A 26,877-nucleotide genomic window follows, 5' to 3' on the forward strand; every position below is an offset into this window, starting at 1 on the left:
TTGGGGGGAGGTGGGGGCGAGGAGGCGGGTGAGGGTCTGGGCCGCTCAGTGCCGCGGGGGTGGGGACGGGGGTTGAGGACCCAGGAGGCGGCGCAGAGTCCCGGGGGCCAAAGCGGCCCCCTGACCCCTCGCCTTCCCTGCGTCTCCATCGCCAGGGCTTCCCAGACCAGACGGCCACCGGGTGGGCCCAGGCCCGGAAGGCGGCGGGCGGGGGCGATCGGGCCGGGGCGGGGCCGGCGGAGCGCCCGGGCCACCCCTTCCAGGAGGGCGGGCCCACCGGGCGCCTTAAAGCCGGCCCGGCCGCCGCCCGCAGCCCGTCGCCCGGAGGGAGCGCGCGCCCCTGCCCGTCTCCGCGCCGGGGATGCCCCCGCGCCCGGCCCGCGCCGCGCCCGCCTGAGCCCCCGCGCGCCCGGCCCAGGCGGCCCCCTCCCCGGCCCGTGCGCAGGCGCCCGGCGGCCCGGGCCGGTCCCCCGCACTGCCGCCCGCAGCCCCGCCGGGCGCCATGCAGGCGCGGGCGCTGCTCCTGGCCGCGCTGGCCGCGCTGGCGCTGGCCCGCGAGCCCCCGGCGCCGTCGTGCCCGGCGCGCTGCGACGTGTCCCGGTGCCCGAGCCCCCGCTGCCCCGGCGGCTACGTGCCCGACCCCTGCAACTGCTGCCTGCTGTGCGCCGCCAGCGAGGGCGAGCCCTGCGGCCGCCCGCTCGACTCGCCGTGCGGGGACAGCCTGGAGTGCGTGCGCGGAGCGTGCCGCTGCCGAGGGGCGCACGCCGTGTGCGGCACCGACGGGCACACCTACGCCAACGTGTGCGCGCTGCAGGCCGCCAGCCGCCGCGCGCTGCAGCTCTTCGGGACGCCCGTGCGCCAGCTGCAGAAGGGCGCCTGCCCGTCGGGTAAGCGCTGGGGCTGCGCCGGGGGCCCGCGCCGGCCACCGGGGTGCGGGGGTGGCTGCACCCGGGAAGCTGTGGCCAGAGAGGGTAAGGAGCCTGCAGGTCCTGGGCACAACTGAAAGGTACTTTCGAAGTCCTCCAGCCAGCCCTCTGATCTTCCAGGTGGGGAAACTGACGCTTAGAAGCACACACTGCTGCCCCAAGGTCATAGGATCTGTCAGGGTCAAAGGTGAAACCAGGGCTCTCCTGACCCCCCTGGGGTCGTGTCTAGCTCTGCATCTCCAGCTTCTGGCCTCGCCTGTCTTTTGTGCCATTTCCCGGGTCCCCATGTCCCTGCTCCAGCTCGACGGGTCCCAAGCAGCCGCTCCTGGCGGTGAACCTCCAGCGGTCCTTCCCTGGGGGGACACCCTGGCTTTCCTACCTTCCTTTCTTAATGCACCTGGAAGGCACATCTCCAGCGGGCTGTTCGGGAACAGTGAGCAAGTGGGGTCCCCGAGGGCTTGGCGCTCCGTGGAGCGGGGCTCTTGGGGCATGGGGATTTCTCAGTCCCTCAGAACCCTGGACCAGCCTCCCTGCCCCGGCGTTGGCTCTGGGCTACTCCTGGGGATGGAGGGGAATGCTGGAAAAGCCTGCTGCCCCTCTCCCTGTTTGGGGACCCTGTGGAAGGTAGTTCTGCTGGCTGTTCCACAGGGCCCCCCCAAAGCCCCATGCTGGCCGGGCCCCGGGCTCACGGAGCTGAGGCAAATCCCGAGGGACCGTCTCTGTGGGGCTCTGAGGACACAATGGGGGAGCCCCGGGGCCTTGGAAGCCTTGGGGGGGGGCGGCGCGTTTACGCTGAAGCGTGGAGCATGCGGGTTGGGGAAAGGCTCTCCAGGAAGAGGGAGGTGTGAGCGGACGCGAGGTGGCCCGGCCGTGCGTGGCGAGAGCTCTGCAGGGTCAGCTCAGAGCGGGGGGCGTGTGGGGGGCTGCGGGAGGGCGGGCACCCAGCCTGGGCGGGTCAGCAGGGACGGATGGCAAGTGGCTGGGCTCGTCACGCCAAAGAGCTTGGACTTGACCCCGTAAGTCAGGACTTCCCCAGTTGTGCCGCATCTGGGGAATGAGGTGGGGAGCCGGGCGCCCCGTCCCCCTAGTGAGGAGTCACGTGGCGCTGGCGTAGCTCCGAGGTCCTGAGAAAAACAAACAAAAAACCATCAAACCCAGGCCTTCCCAGGAGAATTTCAGTAGAGGGTTGTTTTCTGGCAGAACATGCATGGGGGTTCCAGGGAGCCCAGTCTGGGGAGCACCGCGGATTGGCTGGCGGGCCCTCGAGGGGCACCAAGGGGGCGTGGTCAGACGCACTCAGGCTAGAGGAGAGGGCGGGGCCTCGGCGGCTGGAGCAGGGCGGGGCGACTGATGCCCCAATGCGAGTCATCCCTTCCCCTGCCTGGTTGAGTTGGGGGGCGCCCCTCCGGCAGCCCCGCCTCCCCACGTGGTGGGCTGGGCATGGACAGGGAAGGTGGAGGTGGGCGAGGGGACCTGTGCACCCCTCGCTAATGAGGCGTCCTCTCTGTGCTCTGGGGACCCACCCGGGAGGCTGGAGACGCTCACAGGCTGTGGGGCGCAGGCGGAGACCCGGGCCCGTGGCAAGAGGGGCCAGACCGGAGGCCCCGCCAGGGGCAGGGTGGCTCAGGGAAGCCAGGAAGTGGCTGGCAGCCTCCGGGCCCCAGGCTGGCAGGGACCCCAGGTCTGGCGGTGCTGCCTTAGGTCACGGCGTCGGCCGCAGTGTCCGCGCCTGTAAGTTGGGGACTCGACAGCCCCCAGCGACCAGTGCCACTGCGGACAAACCAGCCGAGGCTCGACCAGCCGGTTCCCAGCACTCATGGGCCACCCTAAGGTGCTTCCTTATGTCAGGCCCCAGGGTCAGTGATCACCAAGGCAGGGCCAGGGGGGCTTCCCAGGAGGGGCGCTTGCCCGTGAAGACGTGCTGGAGCCCCCAGCGGAGCACGGCACGGCCTGCTGGGTGCAGGGAGGGACGCAGAGGCGGTGGCCAGCCTGGCTGGACAGGACCCTCGCGCCTGCCAGAACGCAAGGTGCAGGGGGAGGCTGGGAGCTGGGCCGGAGGTGGAGGGGGGCGGGGAGGGGCCCGGGGGCCAGAGGAGGGGGACGGGTCCAGGCTCCTGGGCTCCTGTGACCTTGAGCCTTGTCCCCAGCCCCCTGGCCTGCCTTGGCCCCGCCTCCTCGGGGCCGAGTTCAGGGGCTGCTGGGCACGTGGTGGCTGGGGCGCAGCTCTGCCAGGGCCCTCGCCCCCCGAGCCTACGATCTCGACCTGCCCGCGCAGAGGTGCCAGTCGAGGCGCGGAAAGGGGCTGCAGGGTCCCAGGCGCTGGGCAGGAGCTGCCTGTGCACTCTCAGCCCCAGCCCGCCTCCCGCAGGGGCGGCGCCCCAGGCTAGAGGCCGGCCAGGCTTGCCGAAGGACCCTGGGCGGCGCCCACCCCTCTTCTCTCCCGAGGGCCTGGCCAGAGCCGCTGGGGGAGGTCCCCAAATAGCAGCTCGTGAGGGGCCGCCGCTCCAGATGCTGCGTGTGGAAGTCCCTGTGTCTCCCCAGGGGGGGTCCTGTACCTCCTCTGCCCCTCCCCCCCAGACTTCCACCCCAGGTGAGCCCGCCCAGGCCCCGCCTTCAGGGCCCCCAGGTGTGGAGGTCTGCTCCTGTCTCCCAGCCCCGCCCGCTCCTGAGCTGGACTCGGCCTCTCACCTGCTCACCTGCCACTGGCTCGCCCTGGCCCCTCCTCCAGCCTCCCCAGCTCAGCCACGAGGCTGCCCTCCCCATGTGTTGGTCACCTTTGTCCCCCGCTTCCCCCAGCTGCTGCCCTCTCCACCCCGCTGGCCCTTCGCTGACTCGTTCCTCTGCTCGCCAGGAGGATCTGGAGAAGCCTGCCTGCCGGCCCCTGCAGGAACCCTCCGAAAGCCTCCCCGATGTTCCCTGACCCACGAGGCCCCCCGGCCCGCCCACCCTCTGGTACCGTCATGTGCCGTCCACTCATCCAGTGGGCTCCAGCCTCACTCCAACCTCAGGGCCTTTGCACGTGCTCGGTCCATGGCTGAAATCCTCTTCCCCTCAACGGCCATGTCCCCATCCCACTGGCCAAGATGTCCCCCCCGCCATAGCCTCCTCCACTGACCACTGAGCCTGGGCACTTCCCTTCGTTAGCTGTGACCTCACCCACGGTCTCTCCAGGCCCCTGGGCACCGCGTGGCTTCATCGGAGTCACCCAGGCCTGCCCTGAGTACTCACTGCTGGGCCGATCCAGCGCCAGGCAACGGCAGGTGATGGGAAAGAAACGGAGCGTCTGGTGACGTGTGTGCCCCACGTAGCCCCCTGCCCCGCCTTGCATGCCTCCGGTGACAGAGGCTCACACCCTCGGAGCAGATTCCCATCTCCTTCTCCAGGCAGAGCTCTGACCTGGCGAGGATAAATGCCCAACACAGAGGTCACTAAAAAGGGACGTGTCCAGAGGGTCTGTGCGGGGGGGACCCCTGAGCCCCCCAGCCCCGCCGCCTGTACTGCGGACAAAGGGGTCTCCGAGTGCGCAATTAGCTCAGAATTTAGGGCCCCAGGGCAGTTGACAGCGTGGCGTCTAATAACCAGCGTTTTCCGTGCAGCCGCAGAGCCCCTTTTGACAGCGGCGCTGGTTCTATTTGTTTAAGCAGCCGGTGGGCGTTTGATTGCTAATCCTCTTAGCAGCTTCCCGGGCTGTGCCTGCCCTGGAATTCAGCATTTGGGACTAATCAGGCGCGATGACGCCTCCCCAGCCCCCCCCCCCGCCCCTCCGCCCGTGACAGTGGAGCTGAGCCGCGGCAGCTGGCCCTGCGAGGGTGGCCGGCCGCCAGGCGCCCCCGCCAAGGCCGCTGCGAGCCGGGAGCCCCGCCAGAGGGGACGCCGTGCAGCTGGCCCGTCTCCACCAGGGCCCGGCCCCGGAAGCCCCTCACCCTCCGCTGCTTGGCCTGACGGCCCGGAGGCACAGCTGGGACTCCCGCGGCCGCACCTCGGGGTCTCCCTGCCCAGGCCCCTGTCCTTCCGTTCACCTCCACGCCCCACCAGGGCCAGCACAGACACCTCGAGCTCGCCGACCCTGCGTCGTCCGCCCCCTGCCTGTCACCCACCATCCGGCAGACTCCCCGTCCAATCCCCCATCTGTTTGGCGAGATCAGGTGTAGATCAGGGAGGGCTTGCTGGAGGAGGTGGCATCTAAACAGAGCCGTGCAGAGGAGGGAGGCAGAAACGCAGAGCCGAGGCTGGCACCAGCTTGGGAAGCCGTGGGGGACTCTGGCCTCCAGGCAGCAGGTGCCCTTGAAGGCTGGTGCATAGAGGGGTGCAGAGTGGGCCCAGGGGCCCAGCTTGCAGGGATTGTGGTGCCCCGGGCTGGGGGAGCCAACCAGGTGGCGGGAGGGCAGGGTAGATGGGCGAGGGCAGCCCGGATGGATGATGGGACCTTTTGGACACAGAGGAGACCCCGGGTCGTGGGGGGGACACGTAGCAGGGGCGGCTGCCGGGCGTGTTCGGAGGGCGACACCCTGCTGCGTGAGCTGGAGCCCGCGCATGGGTGTGGCCCGCTGGTCCGTCTGTCTGTCGTGAAGCATGCTGGAGGCCGGCCAGGCTGCCTGAGCTCTGGGGAAACGAGGCAGAGCAGATCCGCTCGGCGCCCGGGGGCCCTGGGGCCCTGAAGACTAGACGGGGTGTGGGCGTGAAGCGCGGGGCCAGGCGCGGGCTGCGTGGCCCGGGCTCCGCCTCTCGTGGCGCTGGGGGGCAGGCGGCGGCGTGGGCTGCGGGCGCGCAGCCTCCCCTTCCCCCTCCGCGGGCCGTGTCGTCGCTGCCTCTCACCGGAGAGGGCTCCAGGCTCGGCGCGTGCCCGCGGCGTGGCGGGCGCGGCTCTGCCCGCGCAGCTGGAGGGCGCGGCCGCCACGCCTGGGCTGAGAGCACGGAAGGGGCAGTGGGGAGCAGCGCAGAGCCACGGCGACGAGGACGTGGCCGGGACACGCGTGGGCCCTGGCCACGCTCCAGCTCGGCCACGGCCCGCGGCGACACCACGAGCGTCCTCAGCGCGCCCTGTGCCCAGAACCCCCCTCAGCGGGCCGCCGGAGCCTCGCGGGAGCTGGGGCGGCGGCACTTCTCAGGGTGGGCGCGCGATGGCCGCGGGCGGCGGCTCTGAGCCCTGCCGGGCCAGGTCTGGGTGAGGGACCAGCACCCCTCTTTTTTATTGCGGGAAAATGCACATAACGTGAAATGAACCCTTTTAGAGTGAACACACCTGTGGCGTTGAATCTGTTCACGATGTCGTGCAACCACCGCCGTAAGTTTTAGACTATTTTCATCACCCCAAAAGAAACCCCGTACCTGTGAGCACTCACCCCCCATTTCCCCCGAGACCCCAGCCCGGGGATCCGCGAGTCGGCTTCCTGCTGGGTTTGCCTCCCGGCGCCTCCCGCTCCCGGCGTCCCACGACGTGGCCCCGTGCGTGGGGTGCTTTGCTCAGCGCGACGTCTCCTAGGCCCCCCGGGGCTGCAGCTCGGGTCAGAAGCTGAGCTCCATCCCGGCTGGAGGCGGCCCACGTGCGGAGACCCTCGCTTTGTTTCCGCGTCTCCGTCACCTGTCGTCGGACTCGGGCTTGCCCCGCCTTCCGCCCGCAGCACCCCGCTCTTGATGAAACGCACACAAGCTGGTGGCAGATCCTCGCCCTCCTCCTGGCCCCCCGCCCGGCCGGGTGTGAGACGGGACAGGCTGGCCCCGCGCCGAGGACAGGCCGAGGCAGTGCCCTCCCGGGGGCCGGGCGGCCGACGCTCTGGCCGGGGACCAGCGTGGAGGGCCAAGCGTGCGGGCCACGGGGACGACGGGCTGGCCGTGCCACCGCAGGCGGTCCCTGACCCCACTGGGGCTTGTCTCCCGGCCTGGGAAACCGGTGAGCCGCTCCTGCTCTGCAGAACTGCTGCGGGAGTGACAGCGAGTCCTCGATGCCGGAGCCCCCCTGACGCCCCGCTTTGGTGCGTGGCCCCCTGAGGGGAGGCAGCCTTGCCCCCATCTCAGGCTCCGTGGACCACCCCTGGGGCCATGGACCACCCCTGGGGCCGTGGACCACCCCTGGGGGCTGTGGACCACCCCTGGGCTCCGTGGACCACCCCCCTGGAGCCTGTGGACCACCCCCTGGGGCCATGGACCACCCCCTGGGGCCATGGACCATCCCTGGGGGCCGTGGACCACCTTGGGCTCTGTGGACCATCCCCAGGCCCCGTGGACCACCCTCTGGGGCCGTGGACCACCCCCTGGGGCCGTGGCCCCCCCCCGGGAGCCGTGGCGGGCTCTGCGTCCACTGCCCTTGGCAAGGGAGCCGGTTCATTCAGGGACACGCCAGCTTTCAAGAGAAAAGAAAACCCCGGGAGCCCTCCTGGGAACAAACTCAACCCAGCAGGCGGCTCCCGGGCCTCAGAGCCCGCCCCTGGCAGGTGCGTGGGCCTGAGTGGGGGCCGGGGGGCCTCGAGGCGGCCCTTGGGCCCGCGCCTCTGTGGGACGTTCACTCCCTCGCTCGTCCGCTCCTTCTCTCTCTGCCGAGCACCGAGGGCCGCGCAGACGTGAGCCAGGCCATGCTCCGCCTCGGGCTTCCGGGCCACGGGACAGTCCGGTGGGACCGGCCTTGGGAAGGGGGTACAAGGAGCCGCAGGCCTGGAAGGGAGTGAGGTCATCCAGCCTGCAGTCAGGGCAGACTGCCCAGAGGAGGTGCTGCCTGCCTTGAAGGAGGAGGGGAAGGGCGCCAGGGAATGGCATGTGCAAAGGCACAGAGGAGCCAGTCTGCATCAGGACCCCGAGTCAGGTGCAGAGGGCAGCGAAGCCAGCGATGAGGCTGCAGAGGCCGTGCGGACCCGGCATCCGGGTCTTTGACAGCCTGTCACAAACTGCTGCCTGGCCTGCACCGAGCTCGGTGGCTTAGATGGGACCTCATGGTCGGGGCCTTTTCTCAGCTGTCCACCGGGGGACAGAGGGGTCTGTTGACTTCAGGGCGCAATAGAAGGTGCACGGACCTCGGAGTTTGGGGAGCAGCCTGGGCCCTGGCTCTGCCCGTCTCGTGCCGCAAGGGCTCACATGGACAGTTGAGCTGGTCGTATACTGCACCACTCCAGGAGGAGCCGGCCGCCCTGGGATCTCTGTGAACACCGTGTCCTGGAGGCCTCAGTTTCCCCATCTGTTCCACAGCCCACCTCCATGCCCCCGGAAGCCCAGTCCTGCCGAAGGCCGCGAGTGGAGCCGCGGCCCCGGCCTCCTCCCTGCCGGCTCGCCCCACCGCTGCTCTGTTCCCGACACCTCCCCTGCTCCACTCCCAGGAGGTGCTGCCTGACCCCCGGCCTCGATGGCCTCGATGGCCTCGATGGCTTGGCTCCCGGCGAACGCTTCCCGGGCTTCGGAGCACCGTTTATTTTTGTGTTGAAAAGGAAAGAAAAGGCCGGCAGCTGCGTCTGCTGCAGACTGTTGACTTCAGAGCTTGGGCGGGAGCACGGGCGGGGGCAGGGGCGCCTGAGGCCCAGTAAACAGAGTCTGCGTCCCAGCAGTCCCTCGGGGAGACGGTGGGAGCCGCGGCCGCCCTTCCCACTGATTCACCGGTGATTCATCCGCAGCCCCCACCCCCGGCCCCACCACCCACCGCGACCGGCTTAAAGCGACAGGGCCTGGCGGGGTTGGGGCTGGGGCTGCCCGACCCAGGGCCCTGAGGCCCGGGGAGGCCCAGGGAGGCTTGGAAAGGCCCGAGGAGGCTCTGGAAGGCTTGGGGAGGCCCAAGGAGGGCCGGGGGACCCAGGGGGAGGTCTGGGGAGGCCCGGGGGCCCCAGGGGAGGCCCGGGGAGGCTTGGGGAGGCTCGGGGAGGCCCAGGAAGGACCGGGGGACCCGGGGGGAAGTCTGGGGAGGCCCAGGGGGCCCAGGGGAGGCCCGGGGAGGCTTGGGGAGGCTCGGGGAGGCCCAGGAAGGGCCGGGGGACCCGGGGGGAAGTCTGGGGAGGCCCAGGGGGCCCAGGGGAGGCCCGGGGAGGCTTGGGGAGGCCCAGGGAGGCCCAGGGAGGCCCAGGGAGGGCCGGGGGACCCAAAGGGAGGTCTGGGGAGGCCCGCGGGCCCCAGGGGAGGCCCGGGGAGGCTTGGGGAGGCTCGGGGAGGCCCAGGAAGGACCGGGGGACCCGGGGGGAAGTCTGGGGAGGCCCGCGGGCCCCAGGGGAGGCCCGGGGAGGCTTGGGGAGGCTCGGGGAGGCCCAGGAAGGACCGGGGGACCCGGGGGGAAGTCTGGGGAGGCCCAGGGGGCCCAGGGGAGGCCCGGGGAGGCTTGGGGAGGCCCAGGGAGGCCCAGGGAGGCCCAGGGAGGGCCGGGGGACCCAAAGGGAGGTCTGGGGAGGCCCGGGGGGCCCAGGGGAGGCTTGGGGAGGCTTGGGGAGGCCCGGGGGGCCCAGGGGAGGCTCGGGGAGGCTCTGGAAGGCTTGGGGAGGCTTGGGGAGGGCTCGGGCCCCCAAGTCCGCTGGCCAGCCCTGGGGGCCAGGACTGCCTGCCGCCCCCAGCCGAGTGACCCAGGAGCAACTTTCCCTCCCGACTTTGGTTTCCTGGGCCAAAAAGAGGTCTCTTTGGTTCCTGGGCTGCTTGTAGGCATACTGGGTGCTGGGTCAGAGAAGGCCAGCCCAGCATCCTTGTCATTCATTCATTCATTCATTCGTCAAACGTGCACAGAGCCTGCCGTGGCGTGGCCCTGTGCTGGCTACTGCTGGGAGAAGAGCGGTGGCCAGGCAGGCCGTGTCCTGCAGAGCCCACGGCCGGGGCCCGAGGCGCGCGCGGGCGGAACCTGCGCCCACGGGCCCTGCCCTTCCGTGTCCCCACCTCCCAGCCGTCCCCAGGGACCTCGGGCTCGGGCCTTGCCCTCTGCCCCTGGTTGGTGACCTCAGAGCCATCCACATGTCACCTGGCTGTGGTAGAAAAGTCAGCAGTTTCCGGAAGGAGTCAAAACTCCCCCTAAAGCTGCACCCCCACTCGACCCAGTCCCCACCACGGAGTATTTGGATGCTCTTCCTGCCAAGCCTTTACTTCAGAATATTTTGCAGAGGTTTTTTTGGGTGGGTCGTAAAAAAGTCACCACATAAAACATTTCCATATTTTAAGTACTGTGTGGACAGCCTACATTTGAAAGAAAAGAGTTCAGCAGGGGCCGTGCGTCCACAGCTCCAGGCTGCGGGGTCTAACCTCAGCCAGGCCTGAGCAGCGCTGGGGGGCCCTGCCACCTGCCTGCTGGGGTCCCAGGCCAGGGCAGGGGGAGCTGCGGCCAGGCAGGACAGGGCCCAAAGGGTCTCTGGCTCTCGTGGTAGCATGAGCATGTCAAGACACGGTGTCACAGCTCAGAGAGGGCAAGCGATTTGCCTGAAGCCACACAGCTGCAGAGTGGCCGGGCCTGGATGCACCCGGGCCTGTGTCCCTCCTAGCCTGGGGCCCATTCCTGGGCTGGGAGCCGTCGGCAAGGAAGGCCGAGCGGACAGGGTCCAGACCACGGGGTGCTGGTCTCCGGCGGGGACCCCTCGCGCCCTCAGCCCAGTCCTGGCACGCAGCGGCCCTGCGGCTGACGGCAGCAGAAATCCGAGCCGGCGAAGGTTTCAGGGAAGTTCGCGAACTCCCTGGCAGAGCTGACGGGCGCGGCCGAGTTAGACAAAGAGGCAGGCAGCTTCCCGGGGGCGTCGCGGGGGCCTGTGCCACGGCCGGGTGGGGGCAGCTCGGAAGGGTGACCCCAGCTCCCATGGACCCTCGTCCAGGCCCGCATCAGCCCTGTGGGACCCTGCAGGCCCAGCTAGAGCCGGGAGAGGGACGGTTCTCTGGTGTGAGGACACTGCACACGGCTTCCATGCTGTGTGGCCCGGGGCACGTGCCGGCACCTCTCTGAGCCCCTGGCCGGCCTGGCAGGTCCAGTACAGTGGTGTGAGGACACTCGGGACACTCGTTTGCCCTTCCCGGGGAAAGCGAGGCACCCCTCGCCAACGCGAGTGTCACCCCTAAGTGTGGGGCTCTTCCAAGCTCGGCGGGGATCCTGGGACTCGGGGGTCTGATTCTGGGCTCTTCCCCTGCCCCACCCCGGCGGGGCCCTGGGAGCGGGGTCCGCGTCTCGCTAACGTGCCTGGTTCTTCCGGCCAGTGCAGGTCTCCACCAGCTGACCAGCCCGAGGATGAAGTTCAACTTCATCGCCGACGTGGTGGAGAAGATCGCGCCGTCCGTGGTCCACATAGAGCTCTTCCTGAGGTGCGCAGCCCGCGCCGGCCCCACGCGGCTCCCCCGAGGCTCCCGGCCCCCTCTGCGCCCGCAGCCTGGGACACAGGGCCGGTGGCCTTCCAGGCTCCCGGTGGCTGGGCCGCGCCCTGGATGGCTGCCTCGCTGGCGGGAGAACCGCAGCTTTGGGCACCGAGTCGGTGTGCGCCCGGCGGCCTGGCCTGGGCACCTGCTGGGTGGGTGGCTGCGCCATGGACCGCCAGTCTAGAAGCGGCTTGAGACCTGTGCTGGAGGGCGGAAAGGCTGGGGCAGGGGCAAGCCGGCGGCGAGGAGGGCGCTGGAGGCCGTGCGCGGGGGGCTCCGCGGAGTGGGCAGGGAGGGGGCACTCCTGCCCGAGCTCAGACCCGAGGGTGCGTGTCCCGGGGAGGGCAACGAGGCCGGGCAGGGCGGCCAGGGGCTGGCGGTGGCTCCCGACAGCCGGCCGTTCCTCCAGCCGGGGCCTCCTCCCTGGAACTTTCTGGGCAGTGTGGCTCCCGGAGGCAGGCCAGCAGCCTGGGGAGGGCCTGCCACGCAGCCTCCTGCTGTGCCCCCCGCCTCCGCCCCCCGCGATCGGTACCTGGCGCCTCCTTCCCACCCCGTGCCCCATCTGGGCCTCCGTGGTCTAGGCGTGCCGAAGCCCCTCTGCTGGAAGACGAGGAGGCTGCCTTGAGAGAAGGGGGCTTGGCTCACGTGCTCCCGGGGCCCCACCTGCCCTCCTGGGCCCGCTGGGGCGGGGGGCCCCAAACACAGGACTTGCCCACGGCTGTGTCCTTGTCCCACCCGGCAGTGACCTCCTCTGGGCAGGGGCCGAGCCCAAGCCATCCTCGAACTCCCAGAGCCCAGCGCCTGCCCCAGCGCGGCTGCCCAAGGAGCGAGTGAATGAGTGAAGGGGGGAGTAAGTGAGTGAGGGAATGAGTGAGTGAATGAGTGAGCAAATGAGGGAGTGAATAATGGAGTGAGTGAATGATGGAGTAATGGAGTGAGTGAATGAATGTGTAAGTGAATGAATGAGGGAATGAGTGAGTGAGCGAATGAGGGAGTGAATGAGTAAATGAGGGCGTGAGAAGGTGAATGAGGGAGTGAGTGAATGACAGTGACGGAGTAAGTGAATGAGTGAATGAGTGAGTGAATGAGGGAATGAGTGAGCAAATGAATTAGTGAATGAGTGAATGGATGAGTGAATGAATGAGTGAGTGAATGAGGGAGTGAGGGAGTGAGTGAATGATGGAGTAAGGGAGTGAGTGAATAAGTGAATGAGTTAGTGAGTGAATAAGGGAGTGAGGGACTGAGTGAATGAATGATGGAGTGACAGTGAGCAAATGAATGAGTGAATGAACGAGGGAGTGAAGGAGTGAATGAAGGAGTGAATGAGTGAATGGATGAGTGAATGATTGAATTACTGAATGAGTGAATGGATGAGTGAATGAATGAGAGTGAATGAGCGAGTGAATGAATGAGTAAATGAATGGATGTGTGGACAAGTGCGTGAGTGAATGCATGAGAGCTCGGGAGAGCAGGGCGAGTGCGGTCTGGCGCCCCGGCAGGCTCCCCTTGCAGCCCCCTGGCGGGCATCCTCCTGTCCTTGGCAGGGCCCTCCCTGGCTCCCGCCCCCCATTCCCCGCCCCCTCCCCCTCCCCCGGGCAGGCCTGAGCGGGTCCGGCAGCCCGGCCCGGGAGTGCAGCCCCCAGTGGCAGTCCTGGCTTCTCGGAGTGGGCAGTGCTGGTTCTGGGCCCCCTCCCCGATGGAGGTCGGCTGGTGTCCTGCTGCCCTGAGGCAGGGGTGGGGCTCCCGGGCCTCACCAGGAGTGGGGAGCAGAGGCGGCTCGCGCCCCGATTCCTGGCTGCAGCCCGGGCTCGCTGCTGCCCCAGCCCCAGCTTGCCTCGCCACCCGCCTCCCCGTTCTGGAGGACAGAGACCGCATCCTGCGTGCCTCGGAAGGTACCGGGTGTGAGGTGCGTTGAGCAGTGAGAGGATCCACCTCCAGGGACCTACTGTGCGCCCGGGGGGTGACCTGCTCAGGATGGTCCAGCACACCTGGTGGGCGCCCGCCTCCGCGAGGAGCACGCCCGGCGTCCGTGGGCTGCTGCACTTGTCCACGGCCGCCGACCCGCTGGCAAGCGTGGGCTCAGGCAGGCCCCTCGGCCTCGATGGCCGCCCCCGCGCCCCCTCCGTCCTTGGCCCCCGAGAGGCAGGCGCTGCCCTTCTCAGGTTCTACACGGGGAAATGGAGGCCTGGGGACGCCCCCAGCCCATGCTGTGTCCCCTGCAGCACGCTGACCTCCCGTGGCCCTTTCCACGGGCCCCAGCCCCTGAGACGGGTCACCAGGCAGATGGCAGGCGGCGCACGCCGAGCCGTGGCTGGGAGTGGCCAGAGGCCCGGGCTCCGGGGTCCCCACCCCTGCTCTGCCCGGACCGGGGGCTCCCTGCCCTGCCGGCCCCCTGGCCCGAGCCGCCCTGAGCACCCGCCCGTGCCTCTGCCCCCTGCAGGCACCCCCTGTTCGGCCGCAACGTGCCCCTGTCCAGCGGCTCGGGCTTCATCGTGTCGGAGGCCGGCTTGATCGTCACCAACGCCCACGTGGTGTCCAACTCCAACGGCGTGTCAGGCCGGCAGCAGCTCAAGGTGCAGCTGCAGAACGGGGACAGCTACGAGGCGGCCATCCAGGACATCGACAAGAAGTCCGACATCGCCACGATCAAGATCCACCCCCAGGTGAGCCGCCGGGCGCGAGCCCTGGGGCGCCCACGCCGCCTGGTTCCCGCGCTCCGGGCCTCGGGGTGGGCCGGCGCAGCCTTCCCAGGGGACGCTGGAGCAGCCGAGGCCCAGGGGGCGACGGTCACGGCCCGAGCGAGACAGAACCCAGCTGTCCGGGCTCCTGCCCGCTGGTTCCGGAGCTGCGGGATGCAGGGCAGAGCGCGGCCGCCGCCAGCTGCCGTCCAGGAACTGCGCAGCCCACCGCAGCCCCAGGACCTTGGCCCTCGCCACCCCCCGGGGGAAGAGCTCCCAGGCACGCCCTCCCCGGCCCACTCCTGGGAGGCAGCCGTCCCCGGGGAGGTGCCAGGGGCCGGTGGGAGCGTTTGGGACGTGTGCCCCTGCCCCACCGCTCCGCCCGCACCGGCATTTCTAGAAGGGCTCCTCTGGGACAGGCATTGCACCCCGCTTACTCTTCTGAGGGTCCCCACAGCCCTGGCAGGAAGGGACCGTTGTTATCTTGGTATTTCACATGGGGAAACTGAGGCTCACCCAGGACCTCACCTGACCAGGGGCAGGGCCAGGCTGACGGCCCCTTGGCGGCGTTCCGGCCCTCCCCGAGCTCCTTCCTTGCTGCGTGCAGGGTTTTATCGTCACTTCTCCGTGAGGGCCGCAGAGGGGGTCCGTGGCTTTCCTGTCGGGTCGGAATTTCCGCCGGATCCCGGCAAGCCCCGCTGGGCCGCGCTCGGCGCCGGCTGCGGCTCCCCCGAGGGAGGGACTGCGGCACTTGCGCTGATGAATCTTTGCCAGGAGCTTCCAGGAGAGATTTAAGCATTGAAAGGAATTGCCGACCGTGGGTGTCCCCCGCTCTGGAGCCCCCTCACAGGCGCTTTTGAGTCTGGGGGTGTCCCCTCCGCTTTAAAGAGGGGAAGCCCGAGGCGGGGGGCCGGAGGGCGCGCTCAGGAGCCAGGGTGGGCCGCCTTCCCAGCGAAGGCCAGGGAGTCGGGCGTTTTGCCTTGCAGCCCGTACGTCTGTCGCCAGCCCCCCCGCCGTAGTGCGCACCAGAGCAGCCCAAGGGCACACAAGTGGCGGGCCGCGTCCCAATAAAACTTTATTTACAAAAATGTCAGGGGCGGAGCAGGACCTGAGCCGCGGTGTGCTGCCCCTTCTCAAGGACCCCCCTGGGGGGCTGAGCCCAACCAGGCCCCAGCCTGCCTGCCTCGAGCCTCTCCCCTTCCCACCGCTGTGGTGGGATCCAGGGGGGGATGGGGGGCCACGCCCCAGGTGTGACGTCCAGGTCGCCAGCGCCTGCTGCGCCCTCTAAAGCCCGCTCGAGGGCCCCGACCTGGGCCGCGGCCCCACAGCCCACACAGCGTGTCGCCCAGCCCCCCACAGCCCGCCGCACCCCAGAAGTGTCGGGAGGGGCTCCCAGGCTTTGCTTCCTCCCACTCGGCCCGATGGGCAGAGAAGCCCCGTGTCAGCAGAGGATCCCAAACGCCCACCCCCCGGTCCTCGGGTGCTGGCAGATGCGCAGGGCCGCCCGGCGCCCTTTCTCAGCACCGCGCGCCCGCGCCCCGGCCTCTGTTCTGACGCGGTGGGCCCCCGCTGCTCCCCTCCGCCCGCTTCTCGTCTCTTCCTGTATGGAGAGCTGTTAGGACGCAGGCGCGCTTGATGGCACAGAGGCACCAAGGAGCAGGAGGAGTGCCGAGGCGGCTGCGCAGCGGGGCCGCGGGGCCGGGCCCGGCGGTGAGCACGAGGTCTGCTCTCCCTGAGGCCTTTACAAAAAACTTTTTATGGACGTTTTGGAAGTTTATGAAATAATTACAGCCTCACGGGGAGTTGCAAGGATAGTTCAGATAGCGTAGAAACAAAGCAGATCGGAGCTTGCTGGGAAGGGCCTTGCCCGGTGGCTGCAGAGCGTCGATATATTCTAGAAGTCTTGAAAAGAAAAAGTCGCCCAGGGGGTCCCCGTACCCTTCCTGTGACTACGAGACGGCGTCGAAACCGGGAAGCCGCCGTTGGCGTGATGCGCCGCGCTTTCTCGGGCTGCGCTGTTTTTGCGTGCGCGCACGGGCGTTTCAGCGCCTGCTGGCGGGTGCTCGTGATTCCTCCTCCTCGTGCTCTGGGAAGCTTCTGGAACGCGGCCCTGCCCTGGCAGCTCCCGGTCTGGTTGCAGAGTGGCGGGGCCCGCGGGGTGCGTCCGTGAGCAGGGGCGCAGGCCTGTCGTGGGCCCATCCTGGGAGCTCGGGCTGAGCTGGCTCCCCGGAGGACCTTGGTGGGGCCCCAGGCCCCTGTGCGCCCCCAGCCGCGTGCATCCGTTTGGGCGCAGGTGCATTTTAGGGGGAGGGACCGGGAGCTCGTATGTGGTTTTTGGAGGAGCCCGTGGCCAAAGCTGTTAGAACCAGGGGGCTGGGAGGCCAGAGGCGGTGCCCGGGGGACCCTGTGGGCCTCGTCCCTGCCCCCCGTGGCTCTGCCTCAGCGGCTGGCTGCGCCGCCTTCCCCGGGACCCCCCGGGGGCCGCCCTGACCCGCCGCCCCCCGCAGCGGAAGCTCCCGGTGCTGCTGCTGGGCCGCTCGGCCGACCTGCGGCCCGGGGAGTTCGTGGTGGCCATCGGCAGCCCCTTCGCGCTGCAGAATACCGTGACCACCGGCATCGTCAGCACGGCCCAGCGCGACGGCCGCGAGCTGGGCCTCCGCGACTCGGACATGGACTACGTGCAGACGGACGCCATCATCAACGTGAGTTCCTGGCACGGCCGCGCCTGGCGCGCTGGTTCCGAAGGCCCTTCTTCATGTCGCGTGGCGCTCGCTCCCCGGGACGCCCGCCCCAGGGTCCCGGCTCTGCCCCGGGGATTACAGGCTACCACCCGGTGCTGGGCAGCCTTTCTGGGCCCTAGAGGCAGGGTGGGGCCGGCAGTGTCTTCTTCCGAGTTGCCTGCCCTGGTCACCGTTTCTTTGTACCGTCCTCCTCCTCACCATCAAGGCAGCCAGGACGTTCCCACAGCAGCTGCCCCGGGCTGGACGTGGTTTCGGCGCCCTGCTGGAAATGCCGGCCGGGATAGAGGCTCTGCGGGGCAGGCAGGGCAGGAAATAGGGGTCCTGCCTGCCTTGGCCGGGGTCCCCCAGCTGCAGCCAGAGACGGCGACAGGGTCAGCACAGGACCCCCACCTGACCACAGGCCCGTGGCCTTGGCTCTCCGACCTGCAAAGCAGGGGTAGCCGAGGCCTTCCCGTGCTGCTGGGAGTGGACTTGCCGCTGCTTCTCTGGGCCAGTTAGGGTTGTTGGGGGTCGGACAGGCGCCAGGGCCTGGCTCACGCCGCTTCCCTCCCTCCCCCTTGCAGTACGGGAACTCCGGGGGACCGCTGGTCAACCTGGTGAGTACCGCGGGAGCCGGGCTCGGCTGTTCTGGGGCTCTGGGGTGGCACAGCCTCGGGGTGGGGGGGCAAAGCAGACCTGGGGGGTCCAGAAAGTGGCCCTCGTGTTGCAGGCCAGGTAGGGCAGGGCCCCAGGGTGCAGGCTGCCCGGGCCCCTTAGGGGACGCTGGCATCAGTGGAGGAGTTGAGGGGTCCCCGAGGAGCAGCCGGTCAGGGCAGGGGAGATGCAGGGGGCGGCCCTCGCTGGGGGTCTGGGGCAGGGCCTCTCCCTGGGCTGCCGCATCCCCCCGCTTCAGTGCCCTCCACGTCACCCCTCCTGCTCTGGCACCCAGGGTGGGTGCCTTCTCATCCCCGGGGAGCTGGTCCCAGGATAAATCAGGAAGCTCTTTTTAGAGCTCGAGGCACGGCGGAGAGGCACGTGGGGTCCCCCTCAGCTAGTCCCCTCCGTCGGGGAGTCAGACGGGGACAGACCCAAGGACTGACAGCCAGCATGCATCGAGGAGGCCTTCCTGGAGGAAGGAGCATTTCCCAGGCTGTGTGGTCAGGAGGGAATGGAGGGGCTACGGTGGGATGCAGGGTGGAGGCCCTCGGGTGGGTGGAGAAGCTGGGCAGCTGCCGGTGCTGGAGAAGCCCGGGAGGGGGAGCAGACGGCGCGAGGAGGCCGGGGGGCCGCGTCCAGAGGGCCTCAGAGCCGCCTGCGCAGGGGGCGCTCCTCCCCGCCCCCTAGGAGTCCCCAGGTGAGCCAGCAGGCCCTGGGGTTGGCCCGGAGGCCAGGAGGCTGCCCTGAGGCGGGCAGCAGGGGGACAGGCCAGAGAGGCCGAGGTGGACTTCCTGGCCACGCTGCAGGGGGGGAGCCCAGGAGGCAGGAGGGCAGGGGAACGGGTCAGCGAGGCTAAGGTGGACCTCCCCGGCCACGCTGCAGGGGGGGAGCCCAGGAGGCGGGCAGGCGGGGGGACAGGCTAGCGAGGCTGAGGTGGACCTCCCAGCCATGCTGCAGGGTGGAGCCCAGGAGGCAGGCAGCAGGGGGACGGGCTACCAAGGCCCAAGGTGGACCTCTCGGCCACGCTGCAGGGGTGGAGCCCACACTGCAGGGGTGGAGCCCAGGAGGCAGGCAGGCAGGGGGATGGGTCAGCGAGGCTGAGGTGGACCTCCCTGGCCACGCTGCAGGGGTGGAGCCCAGGAGGCAGGCGGGCAGGGGGACGGGTCAGCGAGGCTGAGGTGGACCTCCCCGCCACGCTGCAGGGGTGGAGCCCAGGAGGCGGGCGGGCAGGGGGACGGGTCAGCGAGGCTGAGGTGGACCTCCCCGCCACGCTGCAGGGGTGGAGCCCAGGAGGCGGGCGGGCAGGGGGACGGGTCAGCGAGGCTGAGGTGGACCTCCCCGCCACGCTGCAGGGACCTCCCCGCCACGCTGCAGGGGGGGAGCCCAGGAGGCGGGCGGGCAGGGGGACGGGTCAGCGAGGCTGAGGTGGACCTCCCCGCCATGCTGCAGGGGTGGAGCCCAGGAGGCGGGCGGGCAGGGGGACGGGTCAGCGAGGCTGAGGTGGACCTCCCCGCCACGCTGCAGGGGGGGAGCCCAGGAGGCGGGCGGGCAGGGGGACGGGTCAGCGAGGCTGAGGTGGACCTCCCCGCCACGCTGCAGGGACCTCCCCGCCACGCTGCAGGGGGGGAGCCCAGGAGGCGGGCGGGCAGGGGGACGGGTCAGCGAGGCTGAGGTGGACCTCCCCGCCACGCTGCAGGGGGGGAGCCCAGGAGGCAGGCGGGCAGGGGGACGGGTCAGCGAGGCTGAGGTGGACCTCCCCGCCACGCTGCAGGGACCTCCCCGCCACGCTGCAGGGGGGGAGCCCAGGAGGCGGGCGGGCAGGGGGACGGGTCAGCGAGGCTGAGGTGGACCTCCCCGCCACGCTGCAGGGGGGGAGCCCAGGAGGCAGGCGGGCAGGGGGACGGGTCAGCGAGGCTGAGGTGGACCTCCCCGCCACGCTGCAGGGGTGGAGCCCAGGAGGCGGGCATGAGGCTGGAGACCCGGCCGAACGTGAACCCCGAGCCTCCCCCGGGGCAGCTCCCGCGCCGTCCGCGAGCCCCCGGTGGGGCGTTGACGGCGAGCGCGGGGGATGGGGCCACGGGGCGGCGCTCTGCGGCCCAGGGCGGCCCGCTGTCGCTGAGTGGCCGCCCCCTCTGGCCTCCCTGCCCAGGACGGCGAGGTCATCGGCATCAACACGCTCAAGGTGGCGGCCGGCATCTCCTTCGCCATCCCCTCAGACCGCATCACGCGCTTCCTCGCCGAGTTCCAGAACAAGCACGTCAAAGGTAGGGGCGCGCAGGGCAGCGCAAGCGGGCTCTCCTGGGCCGCGGGCCCTCAGTGTCCCGCTCAGGGACCGGCCGTGGGAGCGGACGCGGGAGGCCCTGCCAGCCTGGCCGCCTGCCCCACTTCAGGTGCCCCGTGAACCGTGCTCACTCCCAGACTGGCCCTTCTCCCTCCCGAAGCCCCAAGACCCCTGTGACTCTTCATCCGGGCCTTGCCCAGGACCCCTCCCTCCCTCAGCTGCCTCTTGGTGGCCAGAACCTAGTGCTTCCTTCCTTCCTCATCCACCCATCCATCACCTGCCCACCGCCCTCCACCCAGCCACCTAGCTGTCCATCCTTCTACTCACCCATTTACCCATCCTTCCATCCATACATCCATCCACCCATCCATCCATCCATCCACCCACCCACCCATCTACACATCTATCCATCCATCCTTCTGTTCACCCATCCTTCCACCCATCCTTCCATCCATCCTTCCATCCATCCATCCATCCACCCATCTACACATCTGTCCATCCATCCATTTACCTATTTACCCATCTTTCCATCCATCCACCCACCCACTCATCTCTCCATCCTTCTACTCACCCTTTTGCCCATCCTTTCTTCCGTCCATCCACCCACCCACCCATCTGTCCATCCATCCTTCTATTCACCCATCCACCCATCCTTCCATGCATCCTTACATCTATCTATCCACCCACACATCTATCCACCCACCCACCCATCCTTCCATCCATCTGCACATCCACCCATCCTTTCATCCATCCACCCGTCCATCCTTCTTCCCATCTATCCATGCATCTACCCACCCGTCCATCCACCCACCCACCCATCCTTCCATCCTTCCATCCATCCATCCATCCTTCCATCCTTCCACCCATCCTTCCATCCATCCACCCACCCATGTTTCCATCCATCCATCCATCCTTCCTTCTATCCTTCCATCTATCCATCCTTCCATCCATCCGTACATCCACCCATCTGCACACCTATCCTCCCATTCCTCCTTCCATCCATCCATCCGTCTACCATCCACCCACCCGTTGCCACTCCTCAATGCTCCCTCTGTGGGTAGAGTGCCCGGTGTGGGAGGAGAGCCTGAACCCCTGGTTCTTGAGCCACCCTGCTCTTAGCCTCCTTCTCACCCCATCTGAACTGCAATTCCTGGCCTGGCCTGTCCACTCCTGGAGGCGTGAGCTCCCAGGGGCAGCTCTGGCAGGGGCCATGCCTGGGCACAGGAGCCTCCCGAGGGAGGGCTTGGCAGTCGCCCTCCCAAAGCCAGTGGTTGCAGCCGCTTTCCAGAGAAGGGTCAAGCGGCTGGTGATGGCAGGGCGTTTCCTGGCAGCGCTGCCCTCGCCGCGTTCTTTTCAGCCCCGTCTTTCTCCCACGTGAACATCCCACTCCACCATTGCCTGTCCCTCCGGCCAACGCCCAGGCTAGACCCTGCCCTGAGATCCACTCCTTCAACTGCCTCCCTTCTCCCTGCAGCCCCTCCCCAGCAGTTCACTGAGAGCGGGGGCTTCCCCAGACCTGCCCCTCCTCCATGACCCTGCCAGCCCACGCACCCCGGCGCAGCCAGGACCAGCGCTCAGAGCCGGTCCTGTGGTGTGGCCGACGACTCCTCCGTTTAGTCCCCTAAGGGAAGATAACCTGGAGCCTGGGCAAGCCTAGCTTTCCTGAAGGAGCTGCAGGCTTCCTGTCTGGGATGGTGGGGACTGTCTAGCCCCTCAAGCTCCTTTCCCCTTGGCCACTGGGAAGCTCAGACCTCGACCTGGGGCTGCACCTTTGTTCCTGCTGTGGCCTTGGTGCTGCTGTGCTCTCCTTCCCCTTCCTCTCTACCCATGGACCCTCTGCCCTGTGGTCACCACCTCCATGGCCCTCCCCACGCCCCCACGTCCTCACCTGGGGGCTGCAGCCTCCCTCGCCCCACCCCTGCCCTCCCCCACCCACCATCCCCCTGCGATTTTAAGGCAGTCCCGACATTTCTGTTTGAGACGCTCTCTTGGGCTGAAAACCAGAGCCGGCAGCGCCCTCCAGACCCCCTGGCCCAGACCCCCTGGCCCAGACCTCCTGCCTCTCTCTGGCCTCACTTCACACATGCCCCCTTGGCCCTGGGGCCCACGCTGGCCTGGGCAGTCCCGAGAGCCACCAAGCCATTTCCTGGCGGAGTGTCCAGACGGCGTCCCTCCCGGTCCCGAGCCCCAGCTGGGGGAGTGCGCGGAAGCCGGCGGCCCACGCGGCGTGGAGGGCACAGGGCGCATGTGTGGCAGTCGTGCAGGCCCATGGTTCTACCCTAAGAGACGAGAAACGTATGACCCAGGTCGCCCGGGACAGTAGCTGCCGTCTTGGTGGCTGCCGTCCACACCCGGGGAGGCAGGCCTGATTGGTTTCCCCTTTACAGAAGAGGAAGCCAAGGCACAGGGAGGTTCAGCCACTCACCCAGAGTCACACAGCAGAGAAGCGTCAAACACGGCCGCCACCCAGGGCTTCTGTCCATCTGTCCGGGTGTTGCTTCCACCCCTCTGGGCCACCTTCCATGGCCACTTGGGGCATTTGGGGCAAAGGTTAAATTCATTCACAGGAACTTACGTTGACGCTAAGAGTGCACAACGCTCCTTGTAGCGTGGTTTCCAAATTTTACGCCCACTGGTGGAGTAGCTCATGGGCGGAGGTGGGATCATTACCCAGAAATCTGCCATTGGGACGTTTCCCCCTCGGAAAGGGGTATCTGTTAGTCTAAGTCTCCGTCTGCCTATCTGTTCATCTAGAGCTGTGTGTGCACAGCCCCATTAGTTCAGTGTCTGTGTCAGTTTAGGTCTGTGTCTATAGCTCCATGTTCTCACATCCCTCTCTACACCTAGATGTATACCTGTTTGGGAGCTCTGTTGAGGTACACTGACATGAAATAACCTGTTCGTCTCTAAAGCATGCAGTTCGCTGGTTGATGTATGTACACACCTGGAATCCACCCACAAGTCGGGGAGTGAACACATCCTGGACACCCCAAAGTGTCCTCACGCCCCCTGGAAATCCCTCCCGCCTGCTGGCCCCTGCCCACCCCTTCCCCAGGCAGCCACCCATCTGCTTTCTGTGGCTGTAAATCAGTTTGCATTTTCTCTACCTGGAATCCGCGCTGTGCTCGCTGTCCCTTGACCGGCCTCTGTCCCTCCTCAGCGCCAGTGCTCGCAGATTTGTCCAGGGTGTATGTGTCTCCACAGTTCTCACTTTCTCTGGGGACGCACGGGCAGGGCGCGCCTTCTTTATGCCTGCGAAGACGGGCATTGGACTTGTTTCCCCTTGTTGCCTGTTACAGTGAAGTTGTTCTGAGCCTGCAGGAACAAGCCTTGTACGGACAAAACACTTCATTTCCTCAGCATAAACACCAGGGGGTGAGGCTGAAACGTAGAGTAGGTGTTTGCCTAACTTTTTGTTCTGTTTTTTTTAAGGGTTTATTTTATTTATTTCTCCCCCCACCCCTGCTCCCTCCATTTTCTGCTCTCTGTGCCCACGCGCTGTGTGTTCTTCCGTGTCTGCTTATATTCTCATTAGGAGGCTCTGGGAACGCATCCTGGGAGCTTCTGGAGTGGGAGAGAGGCGATTACTCTCTTGCGCCCGCTCAACTCCCTGTTCTGCTACATCTTATTTTCTCTTCTCTGTCTCTTGTTGCGTCATCTTGCTGCAGCAGCTCTCAGCATTGGCTGGCACTCCTGCACAGGGCGGCTTTCCAGCGTGGGCCAGCTCTCCACGTGGGCCTGCCTGCCCTCGTGAGGAAGCCCTGGGTATCGAACCCTGGACTTCCTGTATGGTAGATGGAAGCCCAGTTGGTTCAGCCACATCCATTTCCCTTGCCTAACTTTTTGAGATGCCTTCAAGCTGCCTTCCAAAGTGGTTGGACCAGTTGCATCTCCAGCAGGCGTGTGTGGGAGCTCCGGGCCAGCTCTTGGCAGGGCTGGTCTTTCTACTCCTAGCTCTTCTGTCAGCTGCGGAGAGGTGTCTCATGGAGCTTTTGACTTACGTTTCCCAAATGACCAATGATTCTGAGCATCTTTCACATGCTTACTTGCCATCCATGCATCTTCTTTGGTGAATGTCTGTTTGAAGACATTGCCCACTTTTTAAAAAATTCGGTTTGTGTTTTTATTATTGAGTTTTGATTTTTAAGAGTTCTGGATACAATCTTTTTATCAGATATGTGACTTGCAAATATTTTCCCCCCTCATCTGTGGCTTGCCTTTTCGTTTTCTTAACAGTGCCTTTTAAGGAAGAAAAGTTCTCAATTTTGATGATTTTTATCAATGTTTTCTTTTATGGAATGTGATTTTGGTATCATGTCAAATCTTTACTAACATAAGGTCACAAAATATTTCTTCCATGTTTTCTTCCAGAAATTTTACATTTTTAGTTTTTTTCTACTTAGGACTATGTTGCATTTTCCCCCCTTCTTTCAACCTTTTTATTAGGTATTACCTTCATACCAAGTAATGCAATTTAAAAATAAGATATTAAAACGTTAAACTGGTAGATTATAAACATGTTAGAGTTTAGGCATTTATTTTCATCTGAATAACTTCTAACTGGCATATCCATCTGATTCTCATTTTTACAGTAACGACAATTGCAGGATATTGGTTTTTTTAAGCAGTTTTATTCACATACCATCCAATCCATCCAAAGTGTACATACAATAATGGCTCTCAGTATAATCACAGAGGTGTGCATTCATCACCACAGTTTTAGAACATTTTCATTACCCCAAAAAGAACATTTTCATTACCCCCAAAATGATGCATTTTAGTGCATTTTTTAATGCGGTGCAAGGTATCGATCAAAGTCTGTTGTATCTGTTTTTTGGGTGTTGTTTTTTTTTGCATCTGAATATTCAACTTTTCCAGCACCATTTGTTGGAAAGACTATCTTTTTTCCACCAAAGTGCCTTTATAGTTTTATATATTAAAAAAAAAAAAAAAAGGGAAACGGACTTGGCCCAGTGGTTAGGGCGTCCGTCTACCACATGGGAGGTCCGTGGTTCAAACCCCGGGCCTCCTTGACCCGTGTGCAGCTGGCCCATGCACAGTGCTGATGAGCGCAAGGAGTGCCCTGCCACGCAAGGGTGTCCCCCGCATAGGGGAGCCCCACGCGCAAGGAGTGCGCCCCGTAAGGAGAGCCGCCCAGCACGAAGGAAAGTGCAGCCTGCCCAGGAATGGTGCCACCCACACTTCCCATGCCGCTGACGACAACAGAAGCGGACAAAGAAACAAGACGCAGCAAATAGACACAGAGAACAGACAACTGGGGGAGGGGAGGAATTAAATAAATAAATAAATCTTAAAAAAAAAAAAAAGGGAATGCCCATATGTAGTTCCACTTGTCTGTCTTAATTCCTCTAGCTTCGTAAAGCTTTACGCTAAGCCTTAAAGTTGGGTAGTACAAGTTCTTAACTTGATTTCTCCTCAAGTCCTTGGGCTCTTGTAAGTCCTTTGCATTTCCATATGAATTCTAGAGTCAGTTTGTCAGTTTTTACAGAAAGCCTTCTGATAATTTGATTGGGATCGCCCTGGATTTATAAGTGGATTTGGTGAGAAGCGGCATTTTAGCAATGTTGGATCTTCTCACCCATCAACGTGTAATAGCCCTGCATTTATTTAGATCTTCTTTGGTTTCTCAGTGTTTTATAGTTTTCAGTGTACAAGTCTTATCCATCTTTGTTAGATTTATTCCTAGGTCATATTTTATGCTACAGTACAGTGTTTTCTTTTAATTTCCAGTTATTCATTAGTAGAATATACAAATGAAAAATTTTATTGTGTATTGATCTGACATTGTACAACCATGCTAAACTCACTTATTCGTTCTCATAGTTTTTTGGTAGAGTCCATCAGATTTTCTACATAAACTATTACGTAGTCTGCAAATAAAGATAGTGTTACTGCCTCCTTTTCAATCAGGTCTTGCCTGGCTAGAACCTTTAGTTCAATAGTGGATAGAAGTGGAGAGAGCAGACATCCTTGCCTTGTTCCTCATCTTAGAGACAATGCTCAGTTCAGTCTGTCACCATTAAGTATAGGGTTTTACAGATGCCTGTATCAGGTTAAAGAAGCTCCCTTGTTTTTCTAGTTTTTATTGGGCATGGATTTTGGATTTTATCAAATGCTCTTTCCACTTCTTTTGATATGATCATATGTGTTTCCTTTCCAGTCTGTTAATATGGGGAACTGCATTTATTTATTATTTTTTTTGAGGCGGGGTTGGGGATTGACCCTGAGACCTCAAAAGTGGGAAGCTGGTGCTCAACCACTGAGCCACATCAGCTTCCTGAGTTGTTTTTTTTTAGTTTGTTTGCTTGTCGTTAGTCTTTGTTTGTAGGAGGCACCCAGGACCCAAGCCAGGGCCTCCCATGTGGAAAGCAGGTGCTCAACCGCTTGAGCCTCATCCACTCCCCAGTTGATTTTTGAATGTTAAACCAACCTTGCATTCTTGGGATAAATCCTACCAAGATGTGCTGCGTTATCCTTTTCTAAGTACTGTTGGATATGTGCTAAAACTTTTTAATGATGTTTTGCATCTATCATCACGAGGGAGCATGTCTGTGGTTTTCTTATAATGTCTTTGTCTGGCTTTGGGTATCAGGATAATAACTTGAGAATATTCACTCGTTTTCACTTTTCTGGAGGAGTTTGTAAATTTGGTATTATCTCTTGCTTTTATTCTTGGTAGAATTCTCCAGTGAGGCCATCTGAACCTTGGGTTTTCTTTGTGGGACGACTTTAAACCACAAATTCAATTTCTTTAGTCTATTGAGGCTTTAGTCTATTGAGGCGATTCAGATCATCTGTTTCTTCTTGAACAAGCTTTGGTGGTTTGCATGTTTCAAGAGATTTGTCCATTTATCTAAGTTGTCAAATTCAGCAGCATAAAGTTGTTCTTGATATTCTCTTGCTACCTTTTTATTACCTGTGAAATCTGAGGCCTCTCTCCTTCCTGAGATGGATATTTGCATCATTTCTGGTTTTTTTTCCTGGTAAGTCTGGCGAATGGTCTCTCAATTTTATTGATTTCAGAGATTTAGCTTTTGGCTTGATTATTTTCTCTGTTGTGTTTCTGTTTCCAGCGTCACTGATTTCCACTCTTACCTTTATTGTTACATTTATCCTGCTTGCTTTGGATTTTGTGTGATTTTCTAACGTTGAAGATGGAAGTGAATGTTGTTGGTCTGAGACTGCTTTTCTAACAGGCATTTCCTTCTAAGTACTGCTTTACTGTATCCTGTGCATATTTTTTAAAAATTAATTTATTGGAATATATCACTCATACATAAACATACATAAACAATAAGTGTATAATAGTAGTT

At 64.1% G+C, this 26,877-nt stretch overlaps 1 protein-coding gene across 1 annotated transcript in view; it reads left to right on the forward strand.

The window, feature by feature from the left end:
• Positions 1-431: 431 nt before the first annotated feature.
• HTRA3 (HtrA serine peptidase 3) overlaps positions 432-26,877 on the forward strand; it is a 36,810-nt gene continuing 10,364 nt past the window's right edge. The window contains exons 1-6 of the mRNA XM_058301305.2: positions 432-887; positions 11,057-11,156; positions 13,648-13,870; positions 16,393-16,587; positions 17,190-17,222; positions 19,412-19,526. Of these exons, the coding sequence (XP_058157288.1) occupies positions 503-887; positions 11,057-11,156; positions 13,648-13,870; positions 16,393-16,587; positions 17,190-17,222; positions 19,412-19,526 (1,051 nt within the window). The 5' untranslated portion in view covers positions 432-502. The remainder of the gene's footprint in view (positions 888-11,056; positions 11,157-13,647; positions 13,871-16,392; positions 16,588-17,189; positions 17,223-19,411; positions 19,527-26,877) is intronic.

Source organism: Dasypus novemcinctus, chromosome 1 (genome assembly GCF_030445035.2).
Source record: "Dasypus novemcinctus isolate mDasNov1 chromosome 1, mDasNov1.1.hap2, whole genome shotgun sequence".
Taxonomy (NCBI): Eukaryota; Metazoa; Chordata; class Mammalia; order Cingulata; family Dasypodidae; genus Dasypus; species Dasypus novemcinctus.